At 41.6% G+C, this 25,566-nt stretch overlaps 1 protein-coding gene across 2 annotated transcripts; it reads right to left on the bottom strand.

The window, feature by feature from the left end:
* Window positions 1-242: 242 nt before the first annotated feature.
* On the bottom strand, window positions 243-25,566 carry LOC114556996 (AN1-type zinc finger protein 3). 2 transcript variants are annotated; one of them, XM_028580206.1, is made up of 6 exons: window positions 24,981-25,566; window positions 16,747-16,787; window positions 14,725-14,916; window positions 12,965-13,027; window positions 10,443-10,649; window positions 243-2,353 (listed from the first exon to the last, which is right to left on the bottom strand). In XM_028580206.1, exons 1-6 carry the CDS (start codon window positions 25,061-25,063, stop codon window positions 2,199-2,201), a joined length of 741 nt encoding a protein of 246 aa, XP_028436007.1. In that variant the 5' UTR covers window positions 25,064-25,566; the 3' UTR covers window positions 243-2,198. The 2 variants fall into 2 exon arrangements, with proteins under 2 accessions (XP_028436007.1, XP_028435999.1); XM_028580198.1 differs by having other exon boundaries at window positions 12,965-13,030; window positions 24,981-25,560.

Raw genomic sequence — 25,566 nt, 5'->3', positions numbered from 1 at the left:
ATGAGAGTACCTTTAAGGCAGCCCTCTGTGAGCAGTAAACAGATGTTTACAGCACTGTAAAAAATTAGCAGCATGTTTGGACATGGCAGAGAGCCAGCATCATGGTGCAAGAAGGCTTGGACATGTATATAAGCTCATTCCACCACTAAATTTCCTCTTGCAGAGTGCAACTGCAAAATCTAACCAGAGTGGGTCCATCTTTTCATCCACCATGTCAATAAGCACACTAGAGAGGTTCACACTTATTCTTATCCAGTTTATTCTTTCTCAATAAAAGAAAACGTTGGAACGGGGAATCATAAAGTAAAGCAATGGAAACAAAAATATTGAATTTTCCACGTTTATCTTCCCATTTTATAACCACATTACAACCAAAAAAAAGCAGCTCTACACTAAAGTGTAAGTGAGAAGCAAAAAGGGGTTAAATAAGGTTTTTTTTTTTAAGATACAGAATATTCATTCATTATGCATTTTCTGTTCATTCCTTCTATAGTCCACCAGGAAAGCGTTATACCAGGAATGTAATTATTTGCTGATTTTAACTTTCGGCACTCTGCTCACCCCAGCAACCACCTTCCTCCTCTACAGCAAGAAAGGGTGGGGGGGGGCAGGGAGGCTGAAATAAGGAAAAATAGAGCAATCAATAAGGGGAAAGATGAGAAAAGGAAAGTGAAAGGCAGGAGAATGGAAGGAGAATGCATGTGAGCTCATCGTGCAAGCAGGAAATGAAAACATGGGGCATTAAAAGGAAATAAGGACATTAAAGTACTGAAAACCAAAGAATAGTCTTTTATCAAAGTACCTTTAAGATGTGGAGATTTGAAACGAAGGTCTAAAACATTATGAGAAACCTGAACTATAACAACCATCATTCATCTTAAGCAGGAACCTCTGAGTGACACTCTTGCCATCTCAGCTTCAGTCCTAACAAAGTGTACAGCAATGGTTGATCTTGCCTGCTTGTGCTCAAGGTGAACAGCTGAGCACATACAACATAAAAGGTGTGAGAGCGACTATGTTTATTTGCATTGCCCACAAATCTCTAGACTTTTACAGACATTTCAGGTCCAGTCACAAATCATACACACACTTTGATGTACGCCATGCCCTGTAAGTATCGTCTTCCTGAAGTTTGGACACATCCAGCACACATAAGCCACATGTTGCTAAAAACAGATGTGTGGAGAGGGAATAAGGGGATGAAGAGAGGAAGACAGAGAAAATCTGCGACTAATTAAGTCTCGATCAATCACATCCCAACGTTGAAGACAGATCTGTGTGCGATCCAGGGCCTGTCCACGGACACCCAGCTCGCTCCCACCGGCATAGTGTGTTTGAGTCCGGCTCACGCTGCAAGTTCTGAATATTAACAGGATCACCTCAGTTTCATCGTCCACAATGGCCACCTCAATCTTAAAACAAACAAAAGCAGTAAAAAGGGGTCCTGTACAGGGAAAAAGAAGGATGCAAGTTGGTGAGGGAAGGGGTGAAGATTGTATTTTGATATCCTGATAACCTGAGGTGGCTGATTAACAGGCGTTTCTAAAGGATTATGGGTGGTGGACGGCCAGGGGGGGGGTTAGACACCGACTTAAACTGAGGCTGGCTTGCTCGTTTTGCTTCACAAAGTCCATGCTTGGCGCAGTGTACAAAGGAGCCCTGTCTGATTTTGAGGTAAAGAGCACAGTCTATAAACAGCGCCAAAGCAGAAGTGTACACAAAGGATAAGCATCCTTTTCTCTTCCTCGTCTTTCTTTTTTGAGGTAAAGGGTATAGTCTTAGACTGGCTTCCGGAATAAACATTTGTATAAAGCATTGTGTTTCTTCTCGTCATCCTTTTATTCATTCTTACTCTGCTCACACTTGTGTAGTCAGGAGCTTGCAAAAAAACTGAAGAAATTGTATATTTCCTTTGCTCTTTATTGTTCTGTCATTTCTGGGCGTGGATTTTCCAAAAGGCATCTTAGCAGCAGGGATATGATCAAGCCAACAGAAGCTGAAAACAACCAGGATATGGGTAAAAGTGGGATTTAAAAGAGCGAGCATAATTTAAAAAGAAAAAGGATGGTTTGTATCCAAAAAACCTGCAAAAAATCGTGAAAAAAAAAAAAAAAAAAAATAAATGAGAAAAAAAAAAAAAAATCTGTTGGTGCTAAGACAACGTCTGAAGGCCGCGATTCTTCGGAGGGAACGGCCGCTCAGGAGCACTCTTCTCCGATGCGCTGGCATGAGCGGCCCACCTTGCGGTCGAGCTTGACCATCTTTAGGACAGCCTCCTGGCGACCACGGCCCAGGTGGTCAAACAGACACTCATGTTGCTCTGGGAGCCGATGGAGCATGCAGAAGACGTAACCTGGAGATTGGGTGAGGGGTATGGGTGCACGAGAGGGAGAGTGGTTCATTTGCCAAGATCAGCAAATGTACAAATATTACTGCGACTGTTGAAACTTAAAAACAACCTGAATAAAAATGCAGGACACAGAATGCAAAAGAACATCGTAAAATACATGCACAGTAGATTAATCATGCATCTCTAGAAGCTAATTACTTGAAAATGTTTGAACACTACAGAAGCCAATACAGGTGGATAAAGATCTCTTTAAATATAACAAGTATTTTTAAATGGCCAAGAGCAGATCATTAAAGGTCTTGTTACCAGAAAAGACATTCTAGTTGATAACTTCCTCCTTTGACTCCATTCAACAAAGGCAGAAAACCCTCATCTCTCTCATTGACTCTCTGTCTCTACTGTAGCGCTCTCAACAAAAGGCCCTGCCACTGTAGGAGGCTCGTTAAGCTCAGAGAAGCTCGTTAGCTCTCATCGTCTTAAATTCATTCATTAATACACATAATAACACTGCTGGCATTCAATGAGCACTGATTAAAAGCCCAGTTTGACAGCTGGTTGCTACGCAATTAAAACCTCTGTGATTACAGCGCACACAAATGGAGTGGAACGGAGAAAGTGGTGTAATATGTGTAGGCTTTTAAAACGGATGGACCGCTAGTCCCCGCCCAAACTAGTTTCCCCAATTAGAAACCCCATATCAAAACGTTTCCACCTAGTTGACTTGTTTTTGTAACTGAACTGTGAATCGAGTGTTAACCTGTTAACATCCACCTCTTTTGCCTGATTTTCGCCTATTTCTCGTTCCCAAAGGGAAAAGCTTATAACAGAAGAACTGAAAGGCCAAAATGCATGTATGAGGCTTCATTTGAAACCTAAATTCTTCTACTCTAGGGACATGTGCTTGATTAGCATGTGATTAAAACACAACATACACTACAGCAGTTCAAACATGGTTCAAAATAGTTATTTTGGTCCTGTCTAAAAAAAACGTAATTTTTGAAAAAAAATAAAAAAAATACTTGCAGAGCACAACACATAGATTCTAGACCTTGTCAAGAAGACCTCTATAAAAGTTTCAGAACTCTAGTCCTAACCTAATGGGAGCTAGGGAGTTTTCAGTATTTGGTATAACAAGTGTCACCGGTGAACCAAAACCTCTCCAAAACTTCTCCAAGTGACCAAATGTTGCTAAATGCTTTTACTCACTTCTATGCTATTAGAAAAAACATACGAAATACTTAAAATGACTTACAAAACCTTTTTACATTCATTCAAACACTGTTGATCATATTTTTTTTCTCATAAATCACGTGTATGCGCATGCTGGGTCTGGAAGGCGGGGCTTAGGTCTGTTACCCATTGATTTGGACTGGTTCCCATTGGATTTTCCTATCATGCTATATACCGTTGGAAATTGAATGTGATTGGCTACAACTGCCATGATTGACATGTTGATAGCCAATGACAGCTTTTTCTAAGATGGCTGCTCAGAGAGATGACGCAGCGTATTGACGCTCCACAGAAAAAGGTGGGGATAATTTCAATTTGTAGGCAGCAACCTGAGGAAAACAAACATACCCAGCAACACGGTGCAGGGCAAGGAGAAATATATTATTTCAGACGGAACGAGATCGGCTAATGAAGTTAGCAGACAGTTAGCGGACAATTAGCATGGGTTCTACAGGACAATATTCATAACCTGGATTAATTCTTGTGAAAAAACCTTGTTATCCTTTTGATCTGTGGACACTTACGGACTAGAGGAATATAAATAAGCCAGGAATGGACGAGGATTGAGCGTTTAGGACAGCGTACAGGTAGGGAAGCATCATAATTAGGGGTCCAAGCCCGAGTCTGCAAGAACCGGCGGTAGCAATAGCTACGCCGTTCGCACAGCAGGGCTGTGGAACCCTATTGTTTTTTCTAAGGATTATTATTCTTCTTCTCCGCCTAAAACTCCGACTGCAGTCTAAACCGTACATAGTGGGGAAATGCCATTTTCAAAACCCCGCAAGGACCTCAGTCGCAAAAATTGACCCATTTCCACCACTAGGTGGCTCTATAGCAGAAAAAACACGTTTGGCCCCATAACTCCCACACCGTACACCCAACATTTAAAAACAATACATCGACGCGTTCCCTGGATCCAACTGAATCACGTGATATAGGCCACGACCATTTCCGCCTGGACTTTTATGCCTGAAAAATCGCGATATATGAAAAACCTACTTTTTCGAACTCCTCCTAGACCGTGCGACCGATCTGCACGAAACTTGGAACGTAGCATCCCCAGACTGATCTGACTAAAAGTTATGGAAAGAATTGTTATAGTATAAAAATTGCGCATATTACGCACAAACAAATTTGTGTAGCTAACTATGAAAACACCAACTTTGGCATATCTTAGACAAAATAAATGCTATCGACGCCAAACTTTAGATCATTCTTTGCCATGACCCTTGGGAGGTACTCCATGAGTTTTACGAAAATCGGTCACTAGGGGGCCTTACAAGAACCAAAATTTTATATCTCATGAACGGCTCATCCGATTTATACGAAATGGCCTATGGGACCCAATGCGACCAAACTCTAGATTCACCACTTACACTAATGTGAACAACTTTAAATTTACAGGGTAGATGGACAATGGGCCGTGGATCACACCTACCAAAAATTACACTAGGTGGCGCTATAATGGTTTTTTGTCATTAACTCCCACAATACACATCCCACATTAGAAATTCTTACATCCACGTGTTCCTTGAATCAAGCTGAATTGCCTGATATAGGCCCCGCCCATTTCCGCGCAAAGTTTTTTTGCAGTATCGCGCAACGTGCAAAACCAACTTTTTTGAACTCGTCCTAGGCCGTGCGACCGATCTGCACGAAACCTGGTAGTTAGCATCTCCAGATGGACCTGACAAAAAGTTATGGAAATCATTTTGCTACGTTAAAGTGTGCCAATTTGACAACCAAACAAATTGTCCTAGCTAGCTACCACACACGTATCATATCATATCTCGGTTAAATTTAAAGTCAATCACCAAATGACTTGAGATCCTTGTTCAACATTCCACTACGATACTGTGTACCAAATTTGGCGAAGATCGGCCTTTAGGGGGCGCTATAAGCAACGTTTATTTGTTTTCCCGCCAATTTTCTCAATGCATTTCAATGGAAAATTTGCAATTGCAATATCTCTGCCACAGTAAAAGCAATCAACACAAAATTTGTTGTGGCGTTCTGAGGCACTCTACCAAATTTGGCAAAGATCGGCCATTAGTGGGCGCTATAATCAACATAAAGGTGTTTTGCCCAGTTAATCAATGTTAATGGCATATTTGCAATGGGAATGTATCAAAGACCTTGCAGGTCACACTTCTCAATATTTACTGATGTTTACCTCCTACCGTTACGTTTTGGTTTTCGCTTTTGCGTGCTCCCCTGGTGTTAAATACAATAAACAAACTTCTTAACCCACCTGACAAAGTTTCTACAACCTTTACAGTGGACAAATATTACTCTTTTCTCCCACTTTTTCAATCCAAAATCAACACCATTCATACACCCTGATACCGTGCAATTAAACATTGCAGTTGATGCTAAGTGGAGAGTCTGTCAAAGTGTGATTGGTTATGTCGGTGGCATTGATTCTTAATTTCCCATGAAGTTGATCGCGGTCACGTGTCAGTTAAACTTCTCATCTCCAATCCTATCTGTATTTGGGAGAAGTGCCTCTGTCCTGAGTTGAAAGCCTACTTTACGGCTTTATTATCGAGTTAATAGCCGCGTGTGCTCGTGACGGCCGCTGTCCATTTCCTAAGGTTCTGAAATGCAAACAACTTTTGACTACTTTATTTTTTTTAAACGACGTGCGCCTGTGAGCACCCTCGGAGGAAAACATCAATCGGCGCCTACGACACCATTTACAACAACCTGACCACCTCCCGTGCTCTTTCAAACACCACACCTGCCTCCCCCCCTCCACCCTCTCAGTCACTCTCTCATTTCTATCTGCTGTCCCCTGTGGTCAGGGAGGTTAAGAAGTTTGTTTACGGTAGAGAATTGTTAAAGCTACTCTGTATATGCATGGAGAGGCACCGTTAACCACTAAATTTGCAACGGCAGAGTACCCCAGACCTCGTGCTTCAAACCTCTCGATATTCACGGACGTTTCTCCCCCCTACGTAATGCATCGGGTCCCGCATTGGCACAGCTTCATGGGTCATCATGTGCAACTGGCGCGGCTCCCCGGGGCGTCGCGGACGACTGGCATTGGAGGCGAAGGGCATCGGAGGCTTGGGCCCCGTTCATAACTGCTTGCAGTTCTAGTATTTTTTTTTTTTTTTCCCAAATAGCATGACCACTAAGATCATGAATAATGCTTTGGTGCTTATGATTTCAGTAAAATGAACTGAATGATTCAATTGCAGAGAATTTTACCAATCAAACGATATACAGCATGTCTATATTGACAAAAGTTTTGAACTTTTGTGGTTAAATACTATTATGTAACACATTAGAACACGTCTGTTAACCCCCACCCGCCCACCGGCAGGCCGGTGGGGGTTAACAGGTTAAAACATCAATGAGCTGGGAGGAAAAAAAAAGTATTCTACCCAAGGTAAAATGAAAAAAAAAAAAAAAAAAAAAGAAGCAATTTCATTAGAGTAGCTTTAAAAGGTAGGCTGACACACACACACACACACACACACACACACACACACACACACACACACACACACACACACACACACACACACACACACACACACACACACACACACACAACATAACCAATTATTGTAGTAAAGATGTTAATTAATAGGCTAATTATGTTAATAAGTGCTTTTTACTATCCCTGCCGCCACACAACGTGCACACAATTGCATGCTGGCAAGGCCAAATAGATTGCAGCCCTTGTGTGATTATAATGTACCGTATGACTGAATGGTTACTTACTCAACCTATAGTAGCTTCCTGTATCAGCAAAAAAAGTTACTGGTACTGGAAAAGGCATTGTAGTGTTTCTGTAATATTAGGACCATTGCTTGCAAAGTGAAAGACAGGCGAACGTGCCAGGCAGGAATAAGGTTGTGTTGTGCTGGATCTCAGAGGAGAACCTGTATGATCTAATAAGCATTTTAAGTTCCCGTGCCTTCACTTTCGTGTCATACTAACACCTAGTCAGATGAATATTATAGTCACTGTGTAACGGCAGAAGTCTACAGAGTCAGTGCGTTTACATGCACAGCAGTAACCGGGGTATAACACGGTTAGTGAATAACCTGGTTATGCCAGTTCATGAGCGGGGAGGAATCGGGAGAATGACAGGAGTAACTCTACCTCTGGTACCATAGGTGGCGCTCTGCCAACGCACAACTGGCTTTTTCTTCCGGTTGACCTATGTCAACATTACACGTATTGGCGTTTCAATAAGTATAATTTAACAACTTAATGTTTCATTTACACATTCTTGTCAGAGCGTAGGAACGCATAGTGTTCACGCCAGACGACGGACAACTTGTTCGGCTGATTATAACATCTGTAACCAGTGTCGGATGGAATTAGCAATCTAACTTCATTACCTAGTAGGGCTTTGACTCCGAACTTCGTTATTCAAATATAATTCGAATATTTAAAAAAAATAATGATATTCGAACGAATATTAGTTAGCCCTTAATATTCAAACCTGTTATGGGCATTATTTTTTTTCAATGTGTTTGCTTGTAAACGTTGTTTTCAGGCTTTTTCATGCATTTCAAAATGCAACTACACGTCGCGCCGACGCACGCCACTCGGCCGTGGCTTGCATTCCCCGACTCATTTCCTGGTTCTCCTTCTCCATAAACAATGTGAAATCAAGGAGACGGTTAACTTGTCCTACTACAGATGTCTCACCGTGGTCAGAAAGAACAGGGGAGACACTTTCTCTCGCTATGACTCTAGAGTCGCTACTCACTCTGAAGCTACCAGTAATCACCGTCACTCTCTTACTCCCCACACACACCAGCGCACAAGCATAAACCGACCACTTACGTAGGCCACGGTGAAAGCGCCAAACTTCCTGTCGAAAGCATACTGTTTGTGTTTAATCCAGGCTCTGACTTTTAATAATATTAACAATTTCAATAATTGTGTTTTTCTTCTGAAAACATCGTCTACCTATTGACATTGACTGATACACTGCCCTCTGGTGGACAGAACATATACAACTTAAGTTTGATTAAAATATAGGTGTTACTGAAAGTATTTAATGGTCAAAATATTATAAATAAATATTCAAATATATTTGAATATTAATATTAATAAACAAACAAACTTCAAATATGATTTTTGGGCAAAAGTCAAAGCCCTATTAGCTAGCTAACTAACATTAACGTTGGCCAGCGGCTGCTGCTCGGGTTACTCTGCCCCTCCACTTTTTTGCCGAGACACAGCGTTGACAGCCCCGTACAATCCGGCAATCGGTTTAGCCATCCACCGGAGTTCGCTGCTGCCTCGGCGGGGAGTAAAACAGATGGACCTGCCGATGGCCCGCCAATTCGGGCATCGCTGTTTTGTTGTATGGTGTCATAGCGACGACAACTAATCGCAGCACTGACTGATTATTTCCGGTTCAAAAACCAATCAAGCGGAATGGGGAGGGGCACTTGGAGCATGTGCAGACACTTAAACTGATCATGGCCCGGTTAAGGTGTATGTATGCAGGGATACCCCGGTTACTGAAGGAGTCTCTTCCTCTGTTAACTGGGTTATGAGAATTTAACTGGGGTAAGGTGTTGACACGGCGTTTGAGAAATCAGGATATTGCCTTAAAGGACAATTCCGGCACAAAATGAACCTAGGGGTTAATAGCACATGTGTACTGAGTCGAACGTTTTCATGCTAATCGAATGTGTCTGTAGCTTGAAACTAGCAACCGCAACACTAACGCTAGCTTTCGGGGCACATGGTAAATCACTACTTCTGCACCACTTAGAAGGCTCAAAATAGCACCACACTTCAACGGTAGCATAATGAGGGTACCTACATGAAAACCGAAGCATTGAGAACTTTGTAAGTGTACAGACAGTTTATTACAAAGATAGATTATAAAGACAGTAGCGTTAATGTTTACATGCGGCCGCCATCTTGGATAACAGTCATGACCAGTCAAACGCCGAACACTGTGCAACCAGTAACATAGCTCAAACACAGCATTTGGGACTGCATGTAAACGCGTAAACGAGTGTGACAACAATGGATCAGATCATCCACCGGATCTCTATCCCCCCCGCGCCCTCCATTTACTATCTGAAATGCGTTTGTGCTTTCAGCTAATTATCAGACCTTCTTGGCTTACACTGTAAAACATTCTGCAGAACCATTAGTAAAGTAATCTGCAATTACAGCGGTAGTCAGAAACCACTGTAACTGCCACCATTTCCTCTTCAGTCTGTGTAAAGCATGTTTTCATAGTAAGCATTGGACTATTAAGGATGGATGGCCCATGCATTAAGCAGGGCCTGGTGGGAGAAAAAAAAAGGCGAGTCAATTTCCAATTTAGAAATTATTGTGTGGGTTTAGCAGATGAGCTGTGACTTTTTAAGTTCTTTAATTTGTATGCAAACAAGTTAATTAGCAAGCCAAGTATTGCTTTAAACTACATTAGTGTTTGTGGTAATTGGCTTATGTTTTATGTGCAATGTGAAACATTCAGGCTTTCTGTAATGGTCCCCCAAGGCTAGCAAAGGCACTCTGGTCATCGACATTTCCGTCAACACACAAACACATGCTCAGGTAGTAAACGCATTTCACTGCACTGGATGTAAAATTAAGATAACCAACATGCTTTTATGTATTTAGGAGGCCATTAAAAACGTGTTAAACAATACAAAAAAACATGTATTGTTTTAAACAATGACAGTCATTTATTTCCTCATGCACAAGCAGGACAAAGGTCTTAAATAATAGCTACTACTTCTTAATGCGTATGGCCTTCTGTGTGTGAGGGGGGCCTGTGCGTGTACAGTTATTGGCATATATCTGGTTGTGGGTTAAATTATATGTTCTTGTGTAGGTTTATGCATGTAGAGTTGTATCATCGTACCACAGCGACAGGAACCAAGCTCTTGCTGAACCAGCTCCAGTTTGGTTTGGCAGCGATGGCAACGTTTGCGGCTCCGCTGTTTAGAGCTGCTGCGAGACGAGGATGATGGTGATGCAGACAAAGACGACGATGAAGACTCCTCACCCTCTGGCACATCACCCACTCTTGCTCGCTTCTCGGGTGAAACATCGCTTTCTGACTCTGAGGCTGGAGACAAATATAAGCAAAAATTTAGAAAAAAAAAAAAAAAAGAGGCTGTGAGTGGCAGTTGTTGTGCTCCATAACTCCAACTCTATAAATAATTTTTCATATTTAACGTTTTTCACAAAATTAAGAAAACGCACAGCAGGAGTTCCTGGATGTACTGTTAATGCTGTAAACAACTCGAAGTCTGGAGCCAAAAATGCAAAAATAAAACCTTGATAGCGCAACAGACATTTTTTCTCTTTCTATTGGGCAAATAGATAACGATGAAGAAATCTGTTGTGGACAGACACAAAAGCATGTCAAGGTTAATAGACTTGCAAGAAATGGTTTTAAATAATCCATCTACCAATATACTTACAGCCAAACCTTCTCCACCTTTTATTAGTCCCCCTACCCACAGATTAATCCAAAAAGTATTCATCTCCTGTGAGTCAAGGACAGCAGCGTTGACTAGAATTTCAAGAGAAAACTCAAGACCTCCAATAATAAGCTCCATAACAACTGTGATTTAAACTTGGAGAGAACAGATGATGGCCCGCTGAAACAAAAAAAAAACTCTTTGTGTTAAATAGAAAGGTGCTTTGGAGATTAATGATTCTCCTGCATTAGATTACATTCAGTCCAGCACCTGAGACAGGGAGAGCATGTAGCGAGTTCCACTGGTCGGCTAGAATTTCAACTCAGCTTTTCTCATCAATTCTGCAGACTTCTTCCCTGGCCCGGCCGAATGCTGATCAGCGCTCAATAAATCTCTGAGAACTAGGCCAAGCTGAGCAGCCAGATCCCCCTAACCTGCCCCATCGATCCCTATATGGGTGAGAGCATGTGTGTCTGTACATGTGCAAGTGCATGTTGTGCCAGCCGTCTGTTATCCTGATAAATCTCTGTGGCCAATTTACTCCGGGTGAACCATTAACAACTTTTTATTTATTTTTTTATTAAAATTTAAATAAAATTTGAACAATGAACTGATTTAAGGGTGTAATATGTTGCACAAAAGTGTATCCAGGCTTTATACTTTTACAGAGACTGTAAAAAGTGAAATGTCAACTCAGCCATAGCACAAGGTTTAAATGATGCTGTCCGTGCTCACAAGAGCATTAGGGAAGAAATCAACATGTTCACATACCATCGCTGAGCTTTGCCTACTCTGCAATTGTCTAGTGCTAGTTTTCACCTGTGTGAGTGCAGCATGTTGTGTCACCTAAGGGCGATAGCACAATAAAGGAGAGTGTGCAGTGTTTTAGACGATTCAGATTAGTTTAATCCGTGCTGCTTATAATGTAAGACCGTAGGGTCTACACCAGCTCCACACATGCTCCATGTTTCATCTCTGTCAGAAGTGCGTCATTGTGACCCGTTTTCTCTTTAAAAGGTCTAAGCGATGTCACGTGTTTTTTAGGCTACATTTTTTGTCACATACAGCAAACATATCACCATCCACGAGCTGCCTGTCCCCTGAATACATTGTATTAAAAAATTCTGGAAAGCCCTTGGATGTGACAAAACGTGGAGAAAGTCTGAGAAAGAAAGTGCAGTGTTATGTTCACCCCTAACTTCCTAATACTTTACTTTTTTAGAAACATTTAAAGGTGCTCTAAGTGATGCGACGCATTTTTTAGGCAACAACATTTTTCATCACATACAGCCAACATCTCCTCACTATCCGCTAGTTGCCTTTCCCCTGAATACACTAAAAAAAAAACGCGGCCTCTGAAGACAAACGGCAACAAAAACAAACTGCGCCAACCTGCACCACGAAACATAACAGTGTTCCAGCCAATAACCGACAAGAAGGAGCTGGTTAAGCCATCATCGCAGCAGCGTTAGCAAGTAGGCTACTTCCACAATGCATATTCATGACTGTTTCAGGAAGCACGGAAGGGAGGGGACGGGATGAGGAGGAGGGACGTCTTGTTGTTTGAACGTCAACAAGAAGTTACCACCCAACATCGCTTAGAGCACCTTTAATAATGCAAGTCTATTTCTTAAATTTGTAGAGTCAAACACAGGACCTTCTTGTTGTGATGTGAGTGACAGTGCTAATTACTGAGCTACACTGCTCCTTTCTGTGTGACTTTTACCATTTTGATTGTCTGTATCATGTATCATATCATGTATCATATATATATATATATATATAAATAGCCAGGTTAATTGTACTTCCAGTGGTAACAGCAGAGGGAAGGATATTAGGGATAGGGATCAATCCAATGGTGGTTCACACTCTCCAAGTCCTTAGGTGGACATGACAAGCACACAAAAACAGTGCAAAACACAATTATGGACATTGTAATGGTAGAGCTGAGGCATACCTGACTCAAAGGAGCGTTTTGTGGGAGTGGAGAGTGAACTGAAGGCTGTGTCTGTGCTGGATACTTCTGAAAAGGAGATACAGTGAGAAACTCAAACCAAATACGGAAGCCAAACAACTGTATAAAAAACTTGTAAACTACAACTGATTGACAGATTAGGTCATGTGTTAGGTTGCCCTAAAAGGAACATAGTTAATAATCATAACAGCCTGAGGACAGAAGCTGTTGGAGTGTGTTCTGGTGGTTGCCCGGTTACTGTGATACCGCTTTCCACATGATAACAAGATAAAAAAAGACCGTGACTGGGGTGTGTGGTATCCTTTATTATGCTGTGAGCTTTTTTTTTTTTTTTTTTACAGAAACTGTGATAGATATTTGTGAAGGAGAGACTGCAGTGAGCATGTGTGCAGACTGAAACCAGCCAAGACACGGCTGACAGCTGAAAAAAAAATAAAAGATATCTACCAAAACAAAAACCATTTGAAGTCACGACATAAAATGTAACATGTAAACAAAAAAAAAAAATTACTTTCATTATAAATTAATCTACTAACTGTGTTCTTGATTAATCCATTCGTCTATAAAATGTCAATGTCAATATCAATGTAACAATGTTCTAAACGAATTACGAGCCAGTTCTATGAGGGGCTTCTTTTTTATATCTAAAAAAAATCAGCAATAATCAGGTACTTGTGTATCGTACTAAAAAGCTCCTGGCTGCTGTAACAGAGGACCAGGATAGTCCCACACATCTATTTGGTAGCCACTTTATTGTCCTGTCCTGGATTGGCCTCCACAAATAACCTTGTCACTGTATAGCAATGACCGATGAACTGGCAATTGTTGGTGTCCTCTTAAAACCTTCACTTCTGAATGGATACCCTTTCCTATTATACTCTCTATCTGTGCCATGGGGACAAATATAGCCAGGGCAGGGGCACCGCAGCTGCTGCTGGTAGAAACTAGTAGCAGTCTTCTGCAGAAAGGTGCCCTGGACAAGAAGCTATAAGACTCTTTAAAAAGGTCCCATGGCATGAAAATTTCACTTTGAGTTTTTTTAACATTAATATGCATTCCCCCAGCCTGCCTATGGTCCCCCAGTGGCTAGAAATGTCGATAGATGTAAACCGAGCCCTGGGTATCCTGCTCTGCCTTTGAGAAAATGAAAGCTCAGATGGGCCGATCTGGAATCTTGCTCCTTATGAGGTCATAAGGAAGTTACCTCCCCTTTCTCTGCTTTGCCCACCCAGAGAATTTGGCCCGCCGATGAGAGCGAAACATCGTGGCTTTCAAACGAGAAAAGTGGCAGTTGGTCAAGGCCACACCGCCACTCTCTTTTCCTCAATAACTACAGACAAAGAAATGGCACATACTAAGGAAAGCTCATTGTGGGACTGGCTCTAGTGACTGTAATTCTGCACCAAGGCTGAATTTTGGGAAAGGGGACCACTAAGGCCTATATAAAAGCATCCAAAGAGCACCATGTCATGAGACCTTTAACTACTCAATTTAGAGATTGTACATTCAAACACACGTCTTAATTTGCAGAACATTATGCATAAATTACTTCAACGTGTAGGGCAAGCATTACAAACCAAACACAACCACATTACATAGACTTTAAGTTCTACACTCCATTGTGGGAGAGCTCACACTGCCCATTGTTTCAAAAGGAAAAGCGAGCAGAGATGGAGTCCCTGGCCCTAAATCATATGATCTGATGTGAAATTTAATTTCTCACTGATTAACTGCCGTCTTACCGTCCTGAGCAGATAGGGATGGCACTCCTGTCTCTCCTGGCGAAGGGTCTTCTGATGTGTTAGGCATCGACATCAGCGAGTGACTAATGCTGCCGTTTGTTTCATTACAGAAGATGTCTGCTTGGCTGCTGCTGCTGGAGCTTGAGGAGGCCTTTGGGGCACAATCATTGTCTGGCTGTTTTTTCTGAATGTCTATGAAAAACAAAAGTCAAACGGTTTGACATGTGTGTACATCCATCAGGTACAGTATTGTATGATGCTCAATTTCATTTAGAAACGTTGGTACACTAACATTTGGTTTGAATATTTTTTAAATGGACGTAGTTTTCTACTCATATCTCTGGCACTGATTTTGACAGATGATGAACTGGAGTGAACTGAGTGAGAGGGGACAACATATGATGAGACTTGACCAAAGGTCGAACACTTAAAAGTTTTTTAGGCTACAACATTTTTTGTCACACACAGCAAACATCTCCTCCCTTTCAGCTAGCTGCCTGTCCCCTGAACACACTGTAAAAAAAACACGGTCTCTGTAGACAGCCCAGGCTCCACAAACGGCAACAAAAGCAAACTACGCCAACCTGCACCACGAAACATAACAAACAGTGTTCCAGCCAATAACCGACAAGAAGGAGCTGGTTGAGTCATGAATATGCATTGTGGAAGTAGCCTACGTGCTAACGCTTCCGCAATGATGGCTTAACCAGCTCCTTCTTGTCGGTTATTGGCTGGAACACTGTTTGTTATGTTTCGTGGTGCAGGTTGGCACAGTTTGTTTTTGGTGCCGTTTGTCTTCAGAGACCGCGTTTTTTTTTTACAGTGTATTCAGGGGAAAGGCAACTAGCGGATAGTGAGGAGATGTTTGCTGTATGTGATGAAAAATGTTGTTGCCTAAAAAATGTGTCACATCACTTAGAGCACCTTTAGGAAGTATTAGGAAGTTAGGGGGTGAACATAACACTGCACTTTCTTTCTCAGACTTTCGCCACGTTTTGTCACATCCAAGGGCTTTCCAGAACAGCTACAGGAGTGGAGACATATTTTAACCCCCCTCCCTGACACAAACGGGGTATGTTAAGGTCTTTACAGGTGGTAAGCGACACTTTGCCTGCGTAGTCGCTTGGATCTGCGGGGTCAGAAAACACTCGCGAGTAAACGCCAGGCAAATAATGCGTGGTAACCATGGGGATTATGTGCACTACTGTATCAACTGAGGGACATTAGTTGACTGTGGTATCATATAATAATAATAATAATAATAATAATAATAATAATAATAATAATAATAATATATACTTTATTAATCCCACAAGGGTAAATTACAATGTTTTCACTCTGTTGTTATTACACATATTACACACAGGCCTGAATTACAGCATGTATGCTCAGTACCTATACATGCAATAATGGAGAGATGTCAGAGTGAGGGGGGCTGCCCATGGAAAGGTGCCCCGACGCCTGGGGACTTGAACCAGCAACCCTCCGGTTGCCAACCCAACTCCCTACAGACTGAGCTACTGACACACATATATCCCTAATCACAGGTCTATTTATAGCAAATAGTGGCAATCCTGGCCTTTATTAACCACAGACTGTTATTATTGAGAGATAAAGTTAGCTAAGTTAACATAGTCGTAATTCTATAGCCTCATTTAAGTTCAAACGTGACGTTAACCGATAAATCCAGTCTTGTGCTGTCTGACAATGACATGTCCTGTTTAGAAAACATTTTAGGGAAATCACAAACAGCAAGAATCAGTCTCCTGTTCATTGACTTGCACTGCACGTCGCTCGCGTAGGGAAAAGTTCAAGACAATTCAACTCTAGCAGTGGGCGGGCGCATGCGTGCGTTTGACGAGCACGAACATGCACAGTTTCACGGGTCAGATTTCTACCTGCTCGCTCGCCTCTCATTGAAAATGAATACCGAGGCCGGCGCGACAATCACTCCCCCTCTGAAAAGACCTTTAGACACAAGATAAGTCGAATAAACAAGCACATAAAAGAACAAGCACCTACCTGCAAAACATTTTGAGCAGAGATTCATAGTTTTGCTAGACCTGAGGAAAAGAACAGAGAAAGCAAATGTGTTAATCAAACGGTTTGTATAAGAGTTCCAAAAAATATACAGAGTGGGATGCAACAACAAAAGAAAAGCTCTGCCTTTTGCTGGTGGGTATCCACGCAGCAAGAGTAGCAACATGTTTCCATGATCCCAAGTCCCAGGCTGGGACTTTATTTCTCATTTGGGATGCTGGTGAGAAAACAATTCAAGATAAAGAGTGTGATCCAGGCTACAGTATTAAATTACTCACCCAAAGCTGCCATGCAATGTACCAGGCTTTCAAGGTCTTAATAGCAGGAGCTATTTGTTTTAATATTACCATTCAAACAGATGAGTCTCATTGTTACCGGTAACAAACTGTAGAGCAACAGAGATTCATGGTAAACTAGTGGATGGTGAAGAAAGCCCAGCATCTCCTACAATCTTAAGATTAGGATATTGTTCTCAGGAGATGGTTTCCAAAATCAGAACTTACAGCAGGTAAATACTGTCAGTAAACCAAGTTTGCTGACATGGTAACCGCGGACACTTGATAAGCCAATGTTGTGTCGGAGATGTGTTTCTGTGTCTTTGAACTTTTCGAAACACAGAGAATCTTTGGAGACTATGTTTTGGATTCTTCGTGCCACTCTGCTTATATGACCTGAATGAAGGTCACCTGCTGGTGCCTGTCTGTTAAATATAATTAGAACAATTCTATTGATTTAAAGTTAGATTTTCATTTATTCTTTTTGTGACGTTTTTAGGGTCGGGTATCGTTTGGATTTTTACGATTCTGATGCTGAACTGGTACTTTTTTTTCTTTATTTCTTTTTAAGATAATTTTTTGGGCATTTGTAGGCCTTTATTTGGATAGGACAGCTTAGACATGAAAGGGGAAAGAGAAGGGGAATGACATGCAGCAAAGGGCCGCAGGTCGGAGTCAAACCTGCGGCCGCTGCGTCGAGGAGTAAACCTCTATATATCGGCGCCCTCTGTACCAGGTGAGCCAACCAGGGGCCCCGATCTGGTACTTTTAAAACGATTCCGATTCCTAAACGGATTCTTGAAAAACTGAAAAATGACATCAAAGAAAGGCTCTTTTTTATTATTATTTAAATTTAACAATATATTAACATTTACGGTAGCTAGCCAACAGTAGACTACAGAGAAAGTGTGACAGAGGGAAAATATTTCAGTCGACACATTAAGCGGAACCGAAATGAGGTTCCATAGTGGAACCGGGGTTTTGGTACCCAACCCTAGACTTTTTACATAGATCTGTCAGGAATTTAATTAAACCTACAGTTTAGTTATCGGTAGTAGTAACATAATGAAATATTTATAGGTAATAGTCCGTTGTTTTTGACCAACAAACATTGATTCTGTACAATGTAGTAGCAGTGGGGTTGAAAATGTCAGTATGGTGGAACAAGATGGCTCAGTTTTGCAAACAAACTGTTGATTTCCAACAAAGAAATGTGTGGCCCCTTGCCTGTGTATGTATGTAACGTACACAGCTAACATGACAACCACTCAGCTGGACTGATAAAGTTGAGCAAGAGGCACAACTGGAGAAAAATTTTAAACTGCGTTAACTTGCCCTTTTTACCAGCTACAAAAGCTTCTAAACATACTTTACCTTCTTAAACATGGATAAAGATCTTTGATATAGCTGTTGTTATGGAACTGATCCCCGAAGCCTTGCCTACTTCGGTGGCACAACTCTATCACAACAGATGGCTCTAGCTGTCCTGTGACAGGGCTCCTCTCATTTCCTCTCCAGTCCTCGTCCTTACTGTCTGTGCATCGAGCGTGACGGTCGCTGCCATCAGTCACATTCTATTTATTTTGGGTGCTTCGTTGCACACCGTTGTCCTCATTTCTAAATGTAGGGTCAGCTACAGTCAACCTGAGAATTGTCTGTCAGTATACTGGTGTGTGGTCTTGGGTATAAAAGAGAAAGGAGGAAGCAAGGATAGAGAAGAAACCTCATCATGAGACACGGCCAGGGGAGGAAGCCAATACTGGCTAAACAAGTCATATCCTGTTGTCAACCTTATTAATCAGAAGCTAGGCCTAATCAAATCACAGATTAATTAGGAACTAAAAAAGGTGAGAAAGGATGAGAAAAGCACAAACCGAAAATGAACTGCTGCATGCTTGTTAGGCAAGAGGGAATTTTGAACAGAGTGCACACAATCAGTGTCTCATAGTTGGCCCACTGCTGTTACTAATGAGAATATCTGATTGGAACAGACAGGCAGATGGGCTCTGTCGCCTTGGTAAAGCAATTTGAGTGACACAAAAGAGCAAAAGCATGGATGGGTGATAAATGTTTTAAGGGAATTAAGTTCAACTAAATACTAGTGACGTGAGCAGTAAAGTGCAAACTAACTTCACAAATAGAGATAAAAGTCTGTTCATAGAGAGCATTCACAAGCATTTAGTCGCAAATGGCGGAATTAGTTATTAGACAATGGTATATCTATGTGGAACAAAACAGCGACAGAGAAGGGCTCAGCTGTGCTCAATGTAACAAGGGAGAGATTGTACATTACAGTTCTACATTTGCACCCGGAACATGTAGTTTTGCTTTGCTTATGGGCCCTTTAATAGAAACTGTAAGGGCAGCACAAGCTCATACCATCCATCAAGGATTCAAAATGGCAACTTCCATGTTAAAATCCATGCATTCAATACTTTTGTTAATCTAAAACAGTTTTGTTATAAATAGCAATTATAGGGCTAATTAATAAACTAATTGATAACGCAATTGCTTGACTAATCCTGGCATAAGCAATCGTCATTTCTTTTCAGCTTTTGTGCTAATATGAAATCATTACAATAGTTTGGTAATGTAGTAGTATGGATTTAAGAAATCAATTTCTTTCTCATGTATCTCACACAGTGTACTCCAGACAGAAAACCTAGCACATGATGCACAGCATATTTTGGCAATATCTAGGGTTGGGTACCGTTTGGATTTTTACGATTCTGATGCCGAACCGGTACTTTTAAAACGATTCCGATTCCTAACTGATTCCTAAACAGATTCTTGAAAAAAGGTTGTTTTTTTTTATTGAAAATTATTTAAATTGAACAATATATTAACGTTTTAAAGTATTTAAATATATAATAAGTAAAAAATAAAGTCACCCAACACATAACTACAATAATTTAACAAATAACAGTTACACTATTAACAAGTAATTTGGACAATTTGGGGAGGCTGTCCCGCCTCCCCTACCACCAGGCTACAGGGTCTTGTCCTGAACGATAGACTAGCAGACCAAGTGTAATAAGTTTACTAGCGATCACGTGCAGTGAATGGTTAATATGCTTTTACGTCCGTTTTGGTGAGCCCAGAGGGAAAATATACCATTTTAAAAGTAGCCTACATTTACGGTAGCTAGCTAACGGTAGATTACAGAGAAAGTGTGATCTTTTTACGTCCGTTTCAGAGCGTGTACAAAAAGCCGTCTATCAGCAGTGATTGTAGAGTGCATGTCAGAGAATAGCGCGGACACGCGCTTCACACCGCAAGTGGGCACGAGCACCAATCGGCAGAAAAGGGAGAAAGAAAAAAAAAATAAAGAAAAAATAAAAAGAGTCTGCCGCTGTCCAGAGTGACAGAGGGAAAATATTTCAGTTGGAACTAAAATGAGAAACCGAAATTTGCGTTTTAATCCGGTCCGAATACTACCATAGTGGAACCGGGTTTCGGTACCCAACTCTAAATATAACGCATATATATCATGAGGGGAGTCACGGTCGGTACAGCTCTCCCAAATTACTTTCAAAATTTTGATTTGACTAAAGCACTCAGACACGAGATAACTGATCATCAATCCATGACAAGATCATCATTAAGAGACGCAGAGAACCTCTCCAATACCAGAAAAAGTGCTCAAAAGAGGTGAATAAACCGTTCCTTTCCCTTTCTTTCTTTGCCTCTTCTGTCAGTCTTCCACTCTTAGGGACGAATAACAAAAGGAAGAACAAGCATTAATCTCTTGCTATATGTCAGATGCAATTATGGTTTATGAGCCACAGAGGACCAATCACAACCATACACGGCAGGACGGTGGATCAATGGTTAGCACTTCTGCCTCACTGCAGAGTTCCATCCCCGGGCTGGGCAGGGCCTTTCTGTGTGGAGTTTGCATGTTCTCCCCGTGTTTGCGTGGGTTTCCTCCCACCATAAAGATATGCATGCTAGGTAACTAGGACGACAGTTGGAAATTAGCCATCTGGCTAACACTGGTGCATTTACAGAAATGTTGATTAATGTGCATGTGCCTAATAAAATAAATAAAAACAGTGCACCTCAATGTGCCACTTCAAAGTTTGAGGCAGAAAAAGACATGTGGAATAGAGGTCTTCATGGGTCTACCCGAACCCTAGAACCCGAGACCCAACCCCGGACCGTACGGGTTCGGATTCAAGGTTTATATGGTCAATTGGGTCCGGTTCAGGTCCTGTTCTGTTACCGCGGGTCCCGGGTCTGTTTAACATTATGTGTAATACCTGAGTGGAGATCAGATAGCACTGATCATGACAGAAGTGCTGTGAGTGTGTATTCAAAGTGCATCTGTGGCCCCAAGGTGGTACCTGCGTGAACGAGTGCCCCTGCTCAGGAGGTTAAAAGGTCAGAGAGCCCAGGTCAGGCAACAAATAGCGAGGCTAGCGTTAGCAGCCGTAGCAACGAGCAATCTTTTTTTTTTTTTAAGTTCAAAAGGGCAAACAGCTGAAGTTATCTTTATTATGCTAGATGCAACAAAAACTGCAAAGATGATTCCAAACAAGCCGTGTTTTTCTTGATCCATCACAGTGACAGCAAGTGGACTTTTAAGCGGAAATAACGAGTGGATCAAACATGCTGTTTCAATCAGCAAGAGAGGAATAACCTGGATGTATTTTACCAGCCTTCTTGGCAAGGAGGTTGGATTATATCATCATGGCCAGGCACAGGGAAGAAGGCTACTAACGTTACATTAGGTAAGACTCAAAGTTTTATTTTAACAACATTTAAATTAACATTAACTTGTTAAAAGCAATCAGCTGTCAAATCGGTGCCGATCTGGTCCGTCATTTCTCAGTTCTGTGTCCAGGTCCCAGCTTTCAAATAATAGATGGGACCAGTTAGGTTCAGGGTTGTATATTTCTGGGTCTTTTAGGGTTTGAGCACAAATGTTTGGACCAGTTAAGACCTCTAATGTGAAAGTCAAAAAGAGCCACACAAGGAGTGTGTGTAATGATGCTACAACACAACCTAAAGGAACTTTCAAATGTTATCATCATGCCTGCTGACAAGTCTGGAGCATACAAAAGAACTCAAAGGAGAGCCCAACCAAAGCCTACTTTTTCCATCCCAAACACAGTGACATCACAGTTTCCTTTAGGACCCACCGCTGTGATGTTTTTGGTGGAGCTGTTCGTTTAATAGTCAACTCGGAAGAAAGCGAACGTTTTGACAATAAACTACATCAACACAACAGTATGTGGAGTTAAACTGGACGGGCGCAATAACCTCTGAATAGTTCTACTTGTTGTTAAATTGCAATGGGGGGTGCATTATGTCGGCAGGACAATTTAAAAGGCAACTGCGACTACATTTTTCGTACAGTCCTATTTCTGATTAACCTGACTCCGCCAGATGGATTGCTTCGCATTTGCTCGGCATATGCATCTGGGAACTTTCCGTTGGAGAACTTTTGGGAAGGGGCGGAAATACTGGTTAGCTGATTGGATGAACCATCTGTTTATCACCTATGTTGGTGATAGATGGGCCAAATCAACCAATCAGATCCACGAAGCGTATGAAAATACAACCACAAGCCCGCCCCTGCTGCTGCAGGCAGAGCATAGCTCGTTAGCTCAGCATGCAAGCAACATGTCGGTTAAGTAGATTTGCCGTTTGTGTAACGAGAATTTAGGAATAAAAGGCACCATTTCAGGTTCCCGGACCATATTCCAAAAGAAGGATCCAAGAGAAAAAAAGCATTAGCGAGCGGCTAACAGAATTAGGGCTACCGCTGTCTGAAAATACTGGTTAGCTGATTGGATAAACCATCTGTCTATCACCACCTAACCCACCTCAAAACCAACGTTGATTGGCCCGGTCGTTTGGCTAACGGCTCCAAATTTTCTCTGCCTCAAGATGCCAGACTGATCTATGAGTGGAAAACTGGAGCTCGCGAGATCTGGACGGTCACACGAGGCTAATTTCTTTTACCGTGGTGGCAGAAATTTTGCCACGGTGGGCCGCCACTACAAAATCAACATAGAAGAAACACTGGACATAATGTCACTGTCATCCTGTCCTATTGGTGATCCAATGCATTTTCACAAAAAAAGCCTATAAGCAGGAGAATCTAACTCAGGGGCTGGATTTCTATATGAAATCCATCATAACCTGGCAACATGGCCTGCCCCATTTCAAAGATCCCTCCTAATACCGCTGAGAAATTCAGCTTTCTTTCACCAAAATCTGGAGGACACCATCAGTGCATGCTGTTGTCAGTGTACCCTCAATATAGGCCTACATCAATCCATCCAAAGTCAATTGTGTAATAAACTTGAATGTTGCCAGGGGCGTTACAGATAAATGGATGTGTGTATGCTGTATGGATATATTAAATATTAGCCTGGTACACCATTTGTCCATCTTGTTGTTAAGTGAAACAACAATTTGCACTGAACACACTGCGTCCTTCAATTTCCCCCAGGTTTCCAGTGTCAGTGTTGGCCCTAAACTTTGAACTATTTGACTTTACGTGTTGACAGGAGCTGCCGGAGTGCATCATTAGTGTTAAAAGATCTAAAAGATATAAAACAATATATTGATATATATATATAAAAAAAGATGTTGATGATTCTTTTTCTGGTGATCACAATAATATAATATCTTGTAAGCCAATGTGGAACTTTTAGTGCTTAGTTTTGATACTGTAACAAGACACAGAGATGCCATGATTTTGGTGCATTTGTAACCCTGGTGAACTCTGCTCAAGTGGGTCATCATCACAAATACTGTCTCTGGTGATTGACATTGCAGTCAGTGGGTGAGCTGTCAACTTCCAAGCAGATCACTTCTTAAATAATGCAAATAGTGAAATAGGTACTTTAGTGCACTACGACAGCTCCTGTAGCTAATATAAATAATTATGGGAAGAAAACAAACAATTCTATTCCTATACTAAGTCTTCACTGGCCTGGTTGCTTCTACTCCTTTACAACTCAGCTGAAAATTGAAGACCCAATGTGTATTAGTAAACATACTAGAACAGCAAACCCTATCTAGAGTGGGATATTTGTACCAAACTTGGCTCATGATAACCGTTCGGTTAGCCCATGAAATGCAAATTGTAAACAAAATGTAAATTAATCTCAAATTTAAAGCACCATTATGTATTCATCATAACTGTAAATTTCTGATATGTATATGTTATACTTTTTAAGTGCCATATTAAGTCAGGTTTACCACTGCAAATGTGCCCTATGGGCCTGTATTAATTAACCTCACATGTATTTATTTATTTCGGCTGACTAAAACGATATTGATTGGTAACATTAACACCTGTCTGACATTTATAACATTATTTGAAGTGCATGTCACGTCACTAAACCTTACGATCTTGGGTTCGTATCACTTTGTTGAGCGGGGCAAAGTTAACATGTGTCCTCCAATACACTTGACAAAATCAAATTTTCTCATGATGATTGATGTGCTTAAGAAATTAACATACTGTGTCAATATGTGCAACTATTTGTGAGTATATAAGCACATATCCTGCTTTACAGCTAATTTGAACGGATGACACCATCGGTGCCTGGTTTACACCCAGGTTCAGTTTATGATTTAACAAATGTCCTGCGTGGTATCTCTAGCCAACTGCTTTATGTCATTCCTAAGTACTTTAAATCTAGCCAGTTTATTAGCGCTGTAACCGCTGTTACATTACCTGGAGGGCTTATCCTACACTCCTACCCTGCTCTTTAACTCTACCAGAGAGGGTTACCTAGGCCAGCTGGTGTTAGCTAGCAGCTAATGCTACAAAACAATGGGGAGGGGGTAATAACAAGAAAAGCAGCTCATCCCTGTTTGAGCTGCTAACGCTAACGTTAGTGGCTAGCGACTCTGCTAGCTGTTGGCAAAGAAAGAAAGCATCTGCAAGGAAGACATTTGAGAGGTTTTTCGCCTTACCCCCAGAAACCACATGGGCAGCGCGGGGGCACAACGTTAACGTTACTCGGAGGCTTGCTGCCCTCGCTGCCCGTGTCCCCCATGTCGGTCTTCCGTGTGAGGCTCTTCGCGTAGCAGGTGAATCCGGGGATGGAGTGAGGGCCTCGTATTTGCGTTCAGATCCCCTGTTTTTGACAAGTACAGAGTCAATAACCCGTCCAGATTATCCCTCAGAGTTTCACTGGACGAGGACCGATTTGCCGACACGAGCGGCCACTGACTCCGTAAAGTTAAAGCAGTTTAAATCGACGTTGAAACATTGGAGCCGTCAAAGCTAACGACGGGCAGAGTCACCGGGGAATCCTGGGCCGATCAGCTGGAGTGAGGAGCAAACCACTGCCAGAGAGGGGCGGTGTGTCAATAACTGGACAGCAAAAAGTTAAACTGATGACAGAAAGTGACAAAAAATACGACTGTATTCATTTTACATAGTATACATGCTAAAATGCCATTTGAGCTCTTATAGTTAATTTTAAAGGGTTGATTTTGAGAAGCACTTGAGTTAACATGGTATGATCCATACAAACTATCTTCCTACAACTAAGCC

This window comes from Perca flavescens, chromosome 1 (genome assembly GCF_004354835.1).
Source record: "Perca flavescens isolate YP-PL-M2 chromosome 1, PFLA_1.0, whole genome shotgun sequence".
Lineage (NCBI taxonomy): Eukaryota > Metazoa > Chordata > Actinopteri > Perciformes > Percidae > Perca > Perca flavescens.
The sequence above is the reverse complement of the archived record's forward strand: the minus strand, read 5'-3'. Positions and strand labels throughout refer to the sequence as shown.

Bases quoted from the DNA above. Each gene is read 5' to 3' on its own strand.
- LOC114556996 (XM_028580198.1), bottom strand. From the start codon at position 25,063: ATGGGGGACACGGGCAGCGAGGGCAGCAAGCCTCCGAGTAACGTTAAC. The intron at 16,788-24,980 runs GTAAGGCGAAAA...TCTTTTCCTCAG, and splicing joins TGCCCATGTGGTTTCTGGGG to GTCTAGCAAAACTATGAATC. The intron at 2,354-10,442 runs GTACGATGATAC...CCCAATCTCCAG, and splicing joins GCTTGGTTCCTGTCGCTGTG to GTTACGTCTTCTGCATGCTC.